General features: G+C 37.9%; 1 protein-coding gene across 3 annotated transcripts in view; it reads right to left on the reverse strand.

Annotated features, from left to right (window-relative positions):
* The window catches only part of HECTD2 (HECT domain E3 ubiquitin protein ligase 2), an 81,282-nt gene that overhangs the window by 46,375 nt on the left and 18,261 nt on the right, over window positions 1-16,646 (reverse strand). For all 3 annotated transcript variants that reach the window (XR_010747649.1, XM_066355265.1, XM_066355266.1), the window contains exon 2: window positions 6,824-6,953. Coding sequence is in view for 2 of the 3 variants with exons in the window: in XM_066355265.1 (XP_066211362.1) it covers window positions 6,824-6,953 (130 nt within the window). In the remaining variant the exon portion in view is untranslated. The remainder of the gene's footprint in view (window positions 1-6,823; window positions 6,954-16,646) is intronic.

The raw sequence follows: 16,646 nt of genomic DNA on the forward strand, positions 1-16,646 counted from the left end.
TAGGAATATCCTACAGATATACCTAAGTATGAACAAAATGATACATGTATAGAGTCACTCATTGTGGCATTGGTTACAATAACAAAGGAATGAACACAACTCATTTCTTTTAATAGGATCATATTAAATAAGTTATAGTATGTCCAATACAATGCAATATGGTTGTAAAAAGGATGAAGGAGGCTCCTATGTACTGCTATAGAAAGATATCAAGGATACATCAACTGAAAAAAGAAGGTGCTGGACAATGTGTATGCATTACCCTTTCTTTAAGAAAAGGTGGAAAACAAGAGTGTATATTTGTGACATCTTAGGACAAGCGGTGCAGGCCACCAGCCATGAAAGCTGAGTACACCCAGTACATGGCTGGAGGAAAAAAGATAAACAACTGTTAGAAATATAGCAATATTTTTTTTATAAAGGTGTTTTATTTTATTTTTTTTAATTTTTATTTATTTATTTATTCATTTTAGGGGAGGAGAGAGAGAGAGAAGGGGGAGGAGCAGGAAGCATCAACTCCCATATGTGCCTTGACCAGGGAAGCCAGGGTTTTGAACCTGCAACCTCAGTGTTTCCAGGTTGACGCTTTATCTACTGCGCCACCACAGGTCAGGCTATATAGCAATATTTTTCACTGAACTCGATGTACCCAGATCAAGGAAGCCCCTACCCTAGAGACTTAGCCAAGAACAAGGTCAGCTAATCGCACCTCTCCTGCCCTTGTAAATGTTGCTTGCTTGCTCAGCCTAGATAGCCACCCTATAAAAAGGAGCCATTTTAGAAGCTCGGGGCTTCAGTGTTCTCTTGTGTGGGTTGCCTGCAGTCCCTGCGCAGGTTTGCAATAAAACTTATAAAATTCACTTTGGGTTTGCTGTGGTCTTTCTCCTGGGATGTATCAATATCTATGTTTTCATTTGCATTAAAAAGACCACAGAATGCAAAAGACAGCACGGAAGAGGGTGAAAGTGAGATGTCTGAAACATATTTATTTTTATAGTTTTGATTTTAGAAACACATAAATGTGTTACCTATTCAAAAACTTAACTTTAATGTAAAAAATAAAAAGGATAGGCCTTTCCCTCTCCAAAAGAAGAGCTGAAGGAGCTTACAGACCAACAGAGACAGATAAGGAAACAAATAAACACAGCAAGGTATTCTAAGTTCCTGATAGGGACACCGCCCCCTTAGGCTCAAGAAATCCAAGTGCAGAGTACTCCCTCTGATCTAGGGAAGACCTTAGAATAGAGCCCAAATCAGTTCATTCTCCAAGAAAACTTGGAGATGAGGTCATTTGAGGCCTTGGAGATCCTTCTTCTAGGATAGGAATCCTAAACTACTACAAGTCCTGTTCTCTCCCCAGATGGCAAGTCCTGTGCTGGGTTTAACAGCTTGTTCTCCCGTCTGCCGCTCAAGTTGCTCCCAGAGAAACTGAAAACTCGGCAATATTTCACCTGTGAATAGCTCACAGGCCCCGATACAGAGATCCAATCACTGTCTGAGCTGAAGACTACTGTTTCCGCCTTGGCTACTTCACAGGATATATTTCTCCAGTGTGTAAGACCTGCACTGTTTATTGTGTCACGGCAGGGCTCTTCTAGAGTGAACTCATGTAATGCAGTGGTCCCCAACCCTTTTTGGGCCACGGACCAGTTTAATGTCAGAAAATATTTTCACGAACCAGCCTTTAGAGTGGGACGGATAAATGTATCACGTGACCGAGACAAGTGTCAAGAGTGAGTCTTAGACGGATGTAACAGAGGGAATCTGGTCATTTTTAAAAATTAAACATCATTCAGACTTAAATATAAATAAAACAGAAATAATGTAAGTTATTTATTCTTTCTCTGCGGACCGGTACCAAATGGCCCACGGACCGGTACCGGTCCACGGCCGGGGGGTTGGGGACCACTGAAATGGACTGAGCTGAGAGAAGAACAGGGCCCCTGATGGAAATGTCAGGGTGCATGCCTACTCTTTGCTGAATTACCAGGAGTGCAAAGATATTTTTAAAAGGTTTGGGAAGAAATTGCTTCATTTCTTTTCACGATGTTCTATGCTGTTTAAAGATGTTTTAAATAAGTCTGAAAGGGACACAGTCACTTTTGAAAGGAGGATATAGAAGAGTCAGAGAGAATGCAGTGCTACCTTCCCCTCCTTACTTATCATGTCTATTGTTTCTCTGAAGATGTATCATCCCCAGCAGCTGTGATAGTAGGTAAAACTCCTACTCTTTGCTGATCTTGAAAAGGACAGCCAACTCAACAAGCATACCAAGTCATGTGATCTCCAGGGAGGAAAGGCATCCCTCAGCTGTGAGGCAAGCCCACGCTGGGCTTTTGCAGATTCTCTAATACCACTTGAAGATCAGATGGGGAGACAAGCTGTTAGAAAATACCCTGCATAGGTCTTGCTGTCAGAGGAGAGGAAGGAAAACTGTACTAACTGCCAAGAATGATGCACCGTTCAGAAAATCTTATTGGCAAGTAAGAGAGGCTTCGCAAAAGATCAGGGAATTATAAACATATTACATTTGGAAGACTTTGTCTAATTCTCATTCAATAGAAGAATTCTTTCTGCAGTAGCTCTGACATATGAATTCCATGTCACACTTGAATTTAGGTGGCATCCAGACAGAAGAGCTAGGAGTTCCAGTAAGGTAAAGGAAGTCTGCTAGGAGGTCTATTCCTCTCGACACAAATAGTCCAATTTCAAGTTGGGGCTGAGGCCCAACTCTACCAGACTGGCAGAGATGAGAGAGAAGCAAGCATACGGTGGGAGCTCAAGTAAGTGGACCATATTCAGAGTCAAACATCCATGCCAGGAGGAGGCAGGCAGGTGTGGGCATACCAATTAGCAAACTGGGTTCAGAGCTCAAGATATTCATGTAGACAGAATAGATTATAGGAATCAGTGTGGAATCAAAGGCTAAGGAATCTGAACAAACCATCCAAACAAAGAAGGTTATAGCTATCCATTCCTTTTTTCTGACAACTCCTCATTATCCACAGCAGACATTTCAATGTTCTTAAGGTTCCTAACCCTCTGTTACTGGCTGAACCCTCTGTTACTGGCTGAACTGTGTCTGCCAAAAAGATATGTTGAAGTTCTAAAACCTAGGACTTGTGAATGTGGCCCTACTAGGAAATAAGGTCTTTGTAGATGTAATCAATTTAAGATGAAGTTATCCTGAATTAAGGTAGGCCCTAATCCAACCACTGCTGTTCTTATAAGAAGAAACTTTGGACACAAAAAGATATACAGGGGAGAATGAATGCCTTGTGGAGACAGAGACAGAGGCAGAGGTCAGAGCGAAGCATGTAAAAGCCAAGGTGTAGCCATGATTGCTGGCAGCCACCAGAAGCTAGGAGACAGGCACGGAACCGATTCTCCCTCAGAACCTTCAAAAGGAACCAATCCTGTCAATCCTTCGATTTTAGACTGCAGGCATCCAGAACCATGAAACAATAAATCTGTGTTCTTTCAAACCACCGAGTTTGTAGTACTCTGTCATGGCAGCCCTAGAAAACTAATACTCCCTCCAAGGAGACTACGAATTCAAGGCAAGAAGTGAGTTTCCTACCTCCTCCTCCTCCTCCTCCTACTTCCTTCTCTCTTTGCTGAAGCCAACATCTCAGCCCTGATGTGTGTATTCTTCCTTGGTCTCATCCTCACACCACTTCTTTATGCTATTTGTTCATTTCATCATTCTATGTTCCCACTGCAACTGTCGTTTCTCCCTCTGTAGTAGATCTTTTCTCTTGACCAAACTGCTCTGCAAGATTCCAGTGTTCTTTCCATCAGTTCCAGCTCCTCTACAGTCTACGGGGAGTTGACATGTCCCTGCATCCTCACCACTAATGCACCCATAACTCCTTACAGTCCGAACTGTCCTCATACCACCCTACTAACCTGTTCTCTTAGAAGCCACTGATGAACAACACATTAACTGGCAAATCCTTGTCTTTGTCTCAATGCTACCCATCCTGTCCTTTCTTAGCAATGACAATCTTAACGAAATCTTCTTCTTGACATTTTCTTTTCTCTCAATTTCCATGCCATAGAACAACCTGGATCTCATATCTCCCTTTAGGGATCACTTCCTCTTCTTCCATTAACTCTCCTTTTAAAGAAAACATAATCCAAAATGTTCTTTGGATCTCATTTCTGTTTTCTGCCTCTGCCATTCATTAGCTTTGTAAATTCATGCAGGGCAAGTCATGTACAACTCTCTGTGACTTGAAGTTTCTTACCCTTAAAACGGAGAAATAATTTCTACCTCAGGCTCATTTTCTTTATTTCTATAATGGCATCACAATTACAGGTTTGTCTGTTGTGCTGTGGGTTGGGGGACTGTGACAGACGGGCGCTGATGCCTTGTTGGAGTAAGACGGGTAATAGAGTAAGTGTGCGTTTGTGTGTAAATCAAGAAAGAAGTTATCAAAGGCGAAGGTTGATAAATGAGATAAGGTGAATAATAACCTGAACGCGTGTAAAACAGGTCTAGTACTAACTCAAGAGTATCAACAGAAAAGCTGTGCAGAAATAATTTACGCCACATGCAGTTTACGGACATAGGCAATTTACCAGAAACTATCTCCTTAAATATTTCTAGGTTGGTTTTGTTCTGTAACAGTGCGAGGGATATTTAAATTTTGGCAGATTTGTTTTGTCTTGATACAGAGCAAGGGACACTTAAAATTATGCAAGTAATGTACAATTCCTGAGATAAAACAATACAGAGCTGCATATAGAAGTAGAACATATTAATGATATACACCCAGTCCTACTTTCCTGAGGAAGCCATTAACAGAATGGTTTCTGTTACCTCTTCATATGCTCAAAAAGTAAAAAAGGTTTACCTACACTTAAAATAAGCAGAGTCATATTCAACCGATTAGTGTGTAACTTGCATTTTTCATTTTACAATGCACTGTGGGCATTTCTCCTTGATACTTTTATATACATACCACATTTTTCTTGGCAGGGGCATAATATTTATAGTATGGATTACCATAATTTAACCAATTTATTTAGATTACTTTAAATATAAGTATTATAAATAATGTACATTCTTTCTAAATTTCTTTGTACCTATGTTACATATGTCCTTAGAATAAAATCCTGGAAATGAAAATACTGTGTTAGTATATGAACATTTAAAAATTTTAATATGTATCAATAATTTGCCCTCCGGAAAGATTTTATCAATTTTCAAGCCTTCCACTCATAAAAGTGCCATTTTTCACACTCTTTAAACAACAGAACAGATATAAATCCTTTCATTCTCTGCAACTGAGTTGGGAAATGTTAACTCGTTTCAATTTGTACTTCTTTAAATACTAGTGAGGTTTAGCATTCTTTTCCATGTGTATTAAAATTGTTCATATTTTTTGTGTTGATTGGTCTGTTCATATTCTTTGCCTTCTTTTTTCCTACTGGAATGTTCATTTTACTATTAGTGATTTTTATGAGTCAAGCATATGTTTTTCACCAACTGAGATGCCTGTACTTCAACTTTGTTTATGACTTTTACAACTCCTATAGAAGTTTTATATTTACTGATTTAAACTTACTCAAACTTACTGATTTTTTTTTTGTTTTATGGATTTTGGCATTGTTATCATTCCAATAATTTTATTATAAAACAATTTCCTGCATTTCTTCTAGTACACTTATAGTTTTTATAAAAAAAATCTAAACTTAGTATTTTCAACAACTTAGCAAGTTGGCCTAATTTCATTTTTTTAATAAATTGATACCATTTGTGTACAATATTCTTTACTGGTCTATTTCCCTCCACTTGGCTACACTGGTGGCAGTGTTATCATTAGTATAGCTCTATAGGACGTGGTTCTGTGGAGGAACGAACACCCTCATTTTTTTTTTTGCATCCTCCCAGACATTTAAAAATAGAGCATCATTTTCTTAAGTTTCCCCAAAAAAACTATTGAAAAATTTATTAAACACGGAGTAAATTGGGTGTAACTGTCATCTCTATAATATTTATGTTTTTTTCCATTCACATCACCTTTTAGTCTTTTGATAAAGTTTTATAGTTTTCCTCACACAGGCTTTGCTCACTTTATTCTAGGTTTATACCTAAGCATTTAATATATCTGTTAAGTCTTCTCATTGATTACTGTGCCAGTAAAGAAAATCTATTGAGTTTTCATATATTTGCATTGTGTTTGGCTCCCTAACCAAACTTTCTTATTATTCATAAGCTTTGTATTTCACTCTTACTCTACATAACAATCATGTAAAAATAATGATTTTGCTTCTTTCTGAAAATACTTACACAGCTTTTTTTCTCATTGTATTAACTAGACCTACCACAACAATGATGATTCAAATCTACTTTTTCAATAGCTTGAAAGTATACTTTCAGCTAAGATATATGAATTATGTGTACTTTTGATATTATAATTACATTATTTATTTGTTTTACCATTCTATTTTTGTGTGTGTAGTTTTTCTGAAGTGAGAAGGGGGGAGGCAGACACAGACTCCCGCATGCGCACAACCAGGATCTACTCGGCATGCCCACCAGGGGGCGATGCTCTGCCCATCTGGGGCGTTGCTCTGTTGCAACTGGAGCCATTCTAGTGCCTGAGGAGGAGGCCATGGAACCATCCTCAGCGCCCGGGCCAACTTTGCTCCAATGGAGCCTTGGCTGCGGGAGGGGAAGAGAGAAATATAGAGAAAGGGGAAAGGGTGGAGAAGCAGACGGACGCTTCTCCTGTGTGCCCCGGCTGGGAATCAAACCTGGGACTTCCACATGCTGGCCAACAATCTACCCCTGAGCCAGCTGGTCAGGGCTTACCATTCTTGATGTTAGGGAAAACAAGATGTGTAGGTGAACTTCTGTTTTCAGCGGCTTCTTTCTTCTGGCTAACAGTTGAAATCAGACTGCTGAAAGTAGAAATTTGGCCTTTGGATCCTCTGTCCAAACCCTAAAAACAGAAAAGTTAACATTGCAGCATAATTCTTACTAGCTATATTTAAGTTATTTTATTGCAGAAATCATAAACATTGATAATAGTGATTTTAATTTAATAATAGATGTAGGGTAGATAAAACATGTATATAACATTAACTTATCTTTTCTAGGACCAAATTGTTTTAGCTATAAAATGAAAATAGTTATATCATCTAACTACTTACAAATTAATAGTTTGGAAATGGGGATAATAAAATGAGTACCTTTCTCACAGACTTACTGTGAGGTTTAACTGAGATTGTGTATATAAGATAATTAGCACAGCTCCTTGCACAAAACACATGCTCCATTCAAGTTCACTGCTACTTTAACTTTGTATTCAGATAACACTATTTTTCTGATCTCCACAAATATTTTCAATAGTAAACATGCATGTGATACTTCACAGGTTGATTTATAGAAGGTTTTGTTGTCTTTTGATGCAATTTTAAAAGTTCAGGTAAAAAGTTAAACACTTTATTTGATAAAGGGGCCAACAATACACAATGGAGAAAAGAAAGCCTCTTCAACAAATGGTGCTGGGAAAACTGGAAAGCCACATGCAAAAGAGGGAAACTCGACTACAGTTTGTTCCCTTGTACTAAAATTAATTCAAAATGGATCAAAGACCTAAATATAAGACCTGAAACAATAAAGTACACAGAAGAAGACATAGGTTCTAAACTCATGGACCTGGGTTTTAAAGAGCATTTTATGAATTTGACTCCAAAGGCAAGGGAAGTGAAGGCAAAAATAAATGAATGGGACTACATCAGACTAAGAAGTTTTTGCTCAGCAAGAGAAACTGACAACAAAATAGACAGCCAACTAAATGGGAAATATTTTCAAACAACAGCTCAGATAAGGGCCTAATATCCAAAATATACAAAGAATTCATAAAACTCAACAACAAACAAACAATCCAATAAAAAAATGGGAAGAGGACATGAACAGACACTTCTCCCAGGAAGAAATACAAATGGCCAACAGATATATGAAAAGATGCTCATCTTCTTTAGTTATTAGAGAAATGCAAATCAAACTGCAATGAGATACCACCTCACACCTGTTAGGTTAGCTATTATTAACAAGACAGGTAATAGCAAATGTTGGAGAGGCTGTGGAGAAAAAGGAACCCTCATACACTGTTGGTGGGAATGTAAAGTAATACAACCATTATGGAAGAAAGTATGGTGGTTCCTCAAAAAACTGAAAATAGAATTACCTTATGACCCAGCAATCCCTCTACTGGACATGTTTTCTTAGCTGTAAATATCTACAATAACTTAATATATCAAAGTTGTTTCTTTCTTTTTATTTTGAAATTAAATTTAATGGGATGGCATTGATCAACAAGAGTACATAGGGTTTCGGTGAACACCTTTACAGCCTTGAAGCTGCTGACTGTGCTGCGTGCCCACCACCCAGAGTCACTCCCCATGTTCATCGCAGCATTGTTCACAGTGGCCAAGACATAGAAACAACCAAAGTGTCCTCCAATAGAGGACTGGCTAAAGATGTGGTACATATATACAATGGAATACTACTCAGCCATAAGAAATGATGACATATTGGTGTTTACGACAACATGGGTGGACTTTGAGAATATTGAGAACATTATACTGAGTGAAATAAGTAAATCAGAAAAAGTTAACTATATGATTTCACATAGGTGGGATATAAAACTGAGCCTCATAGGCATAAATAAAAGTGAAATGGTTACCTGGGGGAGGGAAGAAAAGAGAGACAAATACACGGTGATGGTCATGTTTTCATTGATAACTGTCACAAATGTTATCTAAGATTGAGCAATAATAGGATTTAGGGAGCAGTGTAGTTGAAATATAGAATAAAAATTGGAGACTGGCTCAGTGAGAGACTAAAAGGTAGGCAAGGACCTTATTATGAAGCCATCAAACTATAGATTATAGATTTTATAGACAGAGAAAAATCAGTAAGGACTTACAAGCAGGTCATGATATGATCATATCTGTACCTTAGAAAAATTACTCTGGCAGCAGTGTAAGGAATAGACTGGAGAGAGTTAACACAAGAAGCTAAACCAGGCCTTTTGGAAGAAATGAAGTCTGAACTAAGAAGGAGGAACTGGGAATGAAGGGAAAAGCAGGCTGGGCCATGGCAACAGCAAGACGGTAACAGCTAACTCAGGCCTGAGTGTGAAGCACGCTGAGAATCAAAGAACCCTTCCACAAATTCCAAAATAAGTGGAATAGAAATTTCAAATTTCAGAAAAACAAACATACTTTGACATTTAGCCATAAAAAGGGCATATGATTTAAAATATGTAAAAATTGCCTGACCTGTGGTGGCGCAGTGGATAAAGCATCAACCTGGAGCCCTGAGGTTGCCAGTTCGAGACCCCTGCCTTGCCCTGTCAAGACACATGCGAGAAGCAACTATGCTCCCACTTCTCTCCCCTACTTTTCTCCCTCTCTCTCCTTTCTCTTAAATCAATAAAGTCTTTACAAAAATATGTAAAAATTTAAGGATTATATATTTCTTTTCTGTATGTGTGAGAGAAGACAGAGAGAGGGACAGATAGGGACAGACAGACAGGAAGGGAAAGATGAGAAGCATTAATTCTTTGTTGTGACTGTTTGTTGCAGCTCCTTAGTTGTTGATTGCTTTCTCTCATGTGCCTTGACCAGGAGGCTACAGCAGAGCAAGTGACCTTGGGCTTCAAGCCAGCGACCTCTGCGCTCAAGCCAGTGACAATGGGGTCATGTCTACGATCCCACGCTCAAGCCAGCAAACCCTGCGCTCAAGCTGGTGAGCCTGCTCTCAAGCTGGATGAGCCTGCACTCAAGCTGGCACCCTCAGGGTTTCAAACCTGGATCCTCTGCGTCCCAGTCTGATGCTCTATCCACTGCGCCACTGCCTAGTCAAGCTAGACTGGTTTATATAAATGTACGATTTGTGAATGATTAGAAAAGAAACCAATGCTAACTAGTCAAAAGCATATTCCTCATACCAAAATATTTTTAAATTTTTCAAAATTTTATTTTGAAAATTAAGTTTAATTGGGATGACATGGAATTATAAAAGTACATAAGTTTCAGGTAAATATTTCTGTAGTATTTGAACTGTTCATTGTATTGTGTGCCCATCACCCAAAATCAAATCATTTTCCGTCACCATATGTTTGTCCCTGCTTACTCCTCTCCACCCTCTACCACCCTTCCCCCTGGCAGTGAATGAGGGTTCCTTTTTCTCCACAGCCTCTCCAAATAGCTAGTCTAACAAGTGTGAGTATTGTAGTTTCTCATTGTAGTTTCGGTTAGCATTTCTCTAATAGCTAGAGAAGATGAGCATCTTTTCATATATCTGTTGGTGATTTGTATGTCTTCTTCGGAGAAGTGTCTGTTCAGGTCCTCTTCCCATTTTTTAATTGGACTGTTTGCTTATTTGTTGTTGAACTTTGTGAGCTCTTTATATATTTTGGATATTGACCCCTTAATAAAACTGTTGTTTGTAGAGATCTCCTATTTAGCTGGCTGGCATTTTGTTTTGTTGTTTCTTTTGCTGTGCAGAAGCTTTTTCTTTGACATAGTCCTGTTCATTTATTTTTGCCTCTACTTCCTTTGCCTTTGGGATCAAATTCATATAATGTTCTCTGCAGTCAAAGTCTTATATAAGCTTAGTACCTATGTATTTTTCTATGTAATTTATTGTTTCAGATCTTGATCCACTTTGAATTAATTTTTGTGCAGGGGGACAAGGTGTAGTCAAGTTCCATTCATTTGCATGTGACTTTCCAATTTTCCCTGCACCATTTACTGAAGAGGCTTTCTTTTTTCCATTGTGTTTTTGGCTCCTTTATCAAAGATTATTTGTCCATATACAGTATATGAGGTTTTATTTCTGGGATCTCAATTCTATTCCATTGGTCTCTATATCTGTTTTTCTGCCTATACCATGCTGTTTTGATTACTGTGGCTCTGTAGTATAATTTGAAGTCAGATAGTGTGATACCTCTGGCTTCATTCATTTTTCTTAGGATTGCTTTGGCTACTCGGGGGTTTCTTATGGATCCATACAAATCTGGTGATTTTTTTTTGTTGTTCTATTTCTTCAAAAAATAACATTGGGATTTTAATAGGAATTCCATTAAATTTGTATATTGCTTTAGGTAACATGACCATTTTAACTATGTTGATTTTTCCAATCCATGAACTTGGAATATTTTTCCATTTCATGTGTCTTTTTCAATGTTTTTTCAATAATGCTTTGTAGTTTTCCATATATAGGTCCTTCACATCCTTTAAGTTTATTCCTAGGTATTTTATTTTTTTGTTGCAATTGTAAAAGGGATTTTTTTTTAGTTCATTTTCTGAAGTTTCATTGTTGGCATATAGGAAAGCTGTTGACTTTTGTATCCTGTGACTTTACTGTATTGTATTGGTTTATCATATCTAAATAGCTTTAGGATGGAGTCTTTGGGGTTTTCTATAAAAAGGAACATGTCATCTTCAAAAAGTGGTACTTTTTCTTTCCTGATATGGATGCCTTTTATTTCTTTTTCTTGCTTGATTGTGCTGGCTAAAACTTCTAGAACTATGTTGAATAAGAGTGGAGAGAGTGGGCAACCTTATCTTGTTCCTGATTTTAGAGGAAAATCCTTCAGTTTTTCACATTTAGTATGATATTGGCTGATGCTTTGTCATATATGGCCTTTATTAAGTTGAGGTACTCTCTTCTATACGCATTTTATTGAGTGTTTTAAACATAAATGGATGCAGTATCTTATCGAATGCCTTTTCTGCATCTATTGATAGGACCCTACGATTTTTGTTTTGTTGATATGGTGTATTATGTTACCAATTTACATATGTTGAACCATCCTGTGCTCCTGGAATAAATCCCTCTTGATTGTGATGTATTATTTTTTAATGTATTTTTGCATTCAATTTGCTAGTATTTTATTTAGGATTTTTGCATCTGTAGTCATTAGAGATATTAGTCCATAGTTTTCTTGTTTTGTGTTGTCCTTGCCAGGTTTTGGTACCAGGGTTATGTTGACCTCATGTGTTAGGGAGTGCTGCTTCTTCTTGTATTTTTTGGAAGACTTTGAGGATAGGTACCAAATATTCTTTGAATGTTTGGTAAAATTCACTAGTATAGCCATCTGGTCCTGGACTTCTGTTTTGGGGAGGTTTCTGATAGTTGTTTCTATTTCCTACCTGCTTATGGGTCTATTTAGGTTTTCCACTTCTTCATGACTCAGTCTAGAAAGATTGTATAGTTCTAGGAACTTCTCCATTTCTTCTAAATTGTTAAATTTGGTGGCATAGGATCTTTCATAGTGTTCTAGTGTGATCTTTTGTATATCTATATCTGTAGTAATTTCAGCTCTTTCATTTTGGATTTTGTTTATATGAGTCTTTTCTCTTTTATCCTTAGTGAGTCTAGCCACAGGTTTGTCAATTTTATTGATCTCTTCAAAGAACCAGCTCTTTGTTGTATTGATTTTTTCTATAGTTTTTTGTTCTCTATTTCATTTATTTCTGCTCTAATTTTTACTATTTCCTTTCTTCTGCTGAAATTGGGTTGCTGTTGTTCTTTTTTTAGTTCTTTCAAATGCAATGTTAGGTTGTTTACTTGGGCTCTCTCTTGTTTCTTGATATAAGCCTGCAATGATATATACTCCCCTCTTATTACTACTTTTGCTGCATCCCAGAAATTTGATATGGCATGTTATCATTCTTGTTTGTCTCAATATATCTTTTGATTTCTGCTTTTATTTCTTCTTTGACTCAGTCATTTTTTTTTTTTTTTTTAAATTTTTTTTTTTTTCCATTTTTCTGAAGCTGGAAACGGGGAGAGACAGTCAGACAGACTCCCGCATGCGCCCGACCGGGATCCACCCGGCACGCCCACCATGGGGCGACGCTCTGCCCACCAGGGGGCGATGCTCTGCCCATCCTGGGCGTCGCCATATTGCGACCAGAGCCACTCTAGCGCCTGGGGCAGAGGCCACAGAGCCATCCCCAGCGCCCGGGCCATCTTTGCTCCAATGGAGCCTTGGCTGCGGGAGGGGAAGAGAGAGACAGAGAGGAAAGTGCGGCGGAGGGGTGGAGAAGCAAATGGGCGCTTCTCCTGTGTGCCCTGGCCAGGAATCGAACCCGGGTCCTCCGCACGCTAGGCCGACGCTCTACCGCTGAGCCAACCGGCCAGGGCTATTTTTTTTAAAAATACGTTAATTTTGACATTTTTGTGGGTTTATTTACTTCTGTTTTGGAGTTGAATTCTAATTTCAAAGCCTTATGGTCAGAGAATCTGCTTGGTATAATTTTCAATCATCTTGAATTTGTTGAGGTTAGTTTTGTCGGCTAACCTATCCTTGAGAATGTTTCATGCACACAGAAAAAAAAAAATGTATAATCTCAAGTTCTTGGACAAAATGTCCTGTAAATGTCCATTAGGTCTAGTGTGTCATTTAAGGCCAATATTTCTCTATTGATTTTCTGTTGGATAATCTATCTAAAGTCATTAATGATGTGTTGTTATCTCCAAGTATGATTGTGTTTTTGTCTTTCTATTTTTAGATCAGTAGTAGATGTCTTATATATTTGGTGCTTTCTGACTGGGTGTATAAACATTAAATGTTATGTGTTCTTGATATAGTGTCCCTTTTATTATGAAATAATAATCTTTGTATCTTGTTACCTTGGATGTCTTGAAGTCAGGACTGCCAGATATAAGTATGGCTACAGCAGCTTTTCTTTGGGTATTATTTGCTTAGAGAATCATTTTCTAACCTTTCACTTTGAGTCTACTTTTGTCCTTGCAGCTTAGATGTGTCTCTTGAAGGCAGCATATGGTTGGGTTTTTCTTTTTGATACAATCTGTGACTCTGTAACCTCTTTTTTTTAATTTATGATTTTAATTTATTGTGTTTACATAGATTCAAGTGTCCTACTGAATATATCTCCCCCACCCCCCGTGTACCCCTTACCCCCCTTCACCCCCCCAGTGCCTTCCCCTTTCCCTCCAGGATTTGCTGTCCTATTCTCTATAATGCTGTGTTATGTATATATAAGGTCTACCGGAAAGTTCTGTCCATTTCTATCACAAGTTTCGAAATGTAAGCACGTTCATTTGGCGCATGTGTGCCTCTCTATTTTTATCACTTAATGTATACATACTGATGTAGCAAATTAACTAAAACAAAGTTGATTCACGTTAGTCTTATGTGTGAAGCGATAGTGTACCCATGGCTACTGATAAAGTTCACTTACGCCACGGTAATTTTTATGAATTTCAACAAGGAAGAAATGCTACAGAAGCATGTCTGTCGCATCCACCATATTTCCCGGACTTAGCACCCTCCGACTATCACTTGTTTTTGTCCTTACAAAATTTTTTGAAGGGCAAAAAATTCAAAAATGAAGAAAGCACTGGTTCTATTTCACATCAAAAGATAAAAATGAAAAATCAAACAAGCATTGGTTCTATTTCACATCAAAAGATAAAACATTTTTCAAAAATGGGATATACAAATTGCCCTCACACTGGCAAGAAATCATTAATAATAATGGCAATTATATTATTTAATAAAGTTTATTGACAGGAAGAAAAATTTGTATTTTGTTTTATTCCAAAAACGGACAGAACTTTCCGGTAGACCTTATATAATTTCACTAATCTCTTACCCTTCTCTGATCCCATCTTCTCTTTCTTTTCTTTTTTTTTTTTTTAAATCTTTTTTTTTTTTTTACAGAGATAGAGAGATAGAGAGTCAGAGATAGGGACAGACAGACAGGAATGGAGAGAGACGAGAAGCATCAATCATCAGTTTTTCATTGTGACACCTTAGTTGTTCATTGATTGCTTTCTCATATGTGCCTTGACCGCAGGCCTTCAGCAGACCAAGCAACCCCCTGCTCGAGCCAGAGACCTTGGGTCCAAACTGGTGAGCCTTTGCTCAAACCAGATGAGCCCGCGAGCAAGTAGCGAACTCAAGGTCTCGAACTTGGGTCCTCCGTATCCCAGTCCAACGCTCTATTTACTGCACCACCGCCTGGTCAGGCCCATCTTCTCTTTCACTTTCCCTCTGACTGCTTTCCCTCTGGTCCCATTGATCCCACCTCTGCCTCTGTTCTGTTCCTCAGTTCAATTGTTCATTAGATTCCACAAATGAGTGAGGTCATATGATATTTTTCTTTCTCTGCCTGGCTTATTTCACATAGCATGACAGTTTCCAGGTCTATTCATGTTGTCGCAAAAGGTAAAATTCCCTTCTTCCTCACAGCCGTGTAGCAATCCATTGTGTATATGTACCACAGCTTTTTAATCTAATCATCCACTGACAGACACTTGGGCTGTTTTCAGATCTTGGCTATTGTAAACAATGCTGCAATAAATATGGGGGTATATTTCTTCTTTTAAATCGGATATTTGGTATTTATCAGATATTTTCCTAAAAGTGGGATAGCTGGGTCAAAGGGCTGTTCCATTTTTAATTTTTTAAGGAATTTCCATACTGTTTTCCATAGTCGCTGCACCAGTCTGCATTCTCACTAGCAGTGCAGGAGGGTTCCCTTTTCTCCACACCCTCTCCAGTACTTATTTTTTTAATTTAATTGTTTACGTAAATTCTAGTGTTGCCCCGATTGCATCCTCTCTCCCCCATATTCCCCTCAACATATTCCTTGCCATCCTTCCAGCACTTATTATGTGTTGTTTTGTTAACGAGAGTCATTCTGAAAGGTGTGAGGTGGTATCTCATTGTGGTTTTAATTTGCATTTCTGTAATGATTACTGATGTTGAACATTTTTTCATCTGCCTATTGGCCATCTGTATGTCCTCTTTGGAGAAGAGTCTATTCATTTCTTTTGCCCATTTTTTGATTGGATTGTTTGCCTTCCTGCTGTTGAGTTTTACAGGTTCTTTATGTATTTTGGTTATTAACCCCTTATCAGACGTATTGGCAAATATATTCTCCCATTGTGTAGGTTGTCTTCTTATTTTGTTAATGGTATCTTTTGCTGTGCAAAAGCTTTTTAGTTTCATATACTCCGATTTGTTCATCCTGTCCTTTATTTCACTTGCCTGGGGAGATAAATCAGCAAAAATATTGCTATGAGAGATATCAGAGAGTTTACTGCTTCCGTTTTCTTCCAGGATGTTTATGGTTTCACGACTTACATTTAAGTCTTTTATCCATTTTGAGTTTATTTTTGTGAATGGTGTAAGTTGGTGATCCAGTTTCATTTTTTTTGCAAGTACTCGTCCAATTTTTCCAACACTATTTGTTAAAGAGACTGTCTTTACTCCATTGTATGCTCTTAACTCCTTTTTCAAATATCAATTGTCCATATAGGTGTAGGTTTATTTCTGGGTTCTCTGTTCTGTTCCATTGATCTGTATGCCTGTTTTTATGCCAGTACCAAGCTGTTTTAAGTACAATGGCTTTGCAGTATAACTTGATATCAGGAAGTGTGATACCCACCACTTCATTCTTCTTTTGCAAGATTGCTGAGGCTATTCATGTTCTTTTCTGGTTCCATATAAATTTTTGGAATGTTTGTTCTATGTCTTTGAAGTATGTCATTGGTATTTTAATAGGAATTGCATTGAATTTATAGATTGCTTTGGGTAATATAGACATTTTAATGATCTTTATTCTTCCTATCCATGAACACA

This window comes from Saccopteryx leptura, chromosome 13 (assembly GCF_036850995.1).
Source record: "Saccopteryx leptura isolate mSacLep1 chromosome 13, mSacLep1_pri_phased_curated, whole genome shotgun sequence".
NCBI classification, from domain to species: domain Eukaryota; kingdom Metazoa; phylum Chordata; class Mammalia; order Chiroptera; family Emballonuridae; genus Saccopteryx; species Saccopteryx leptura.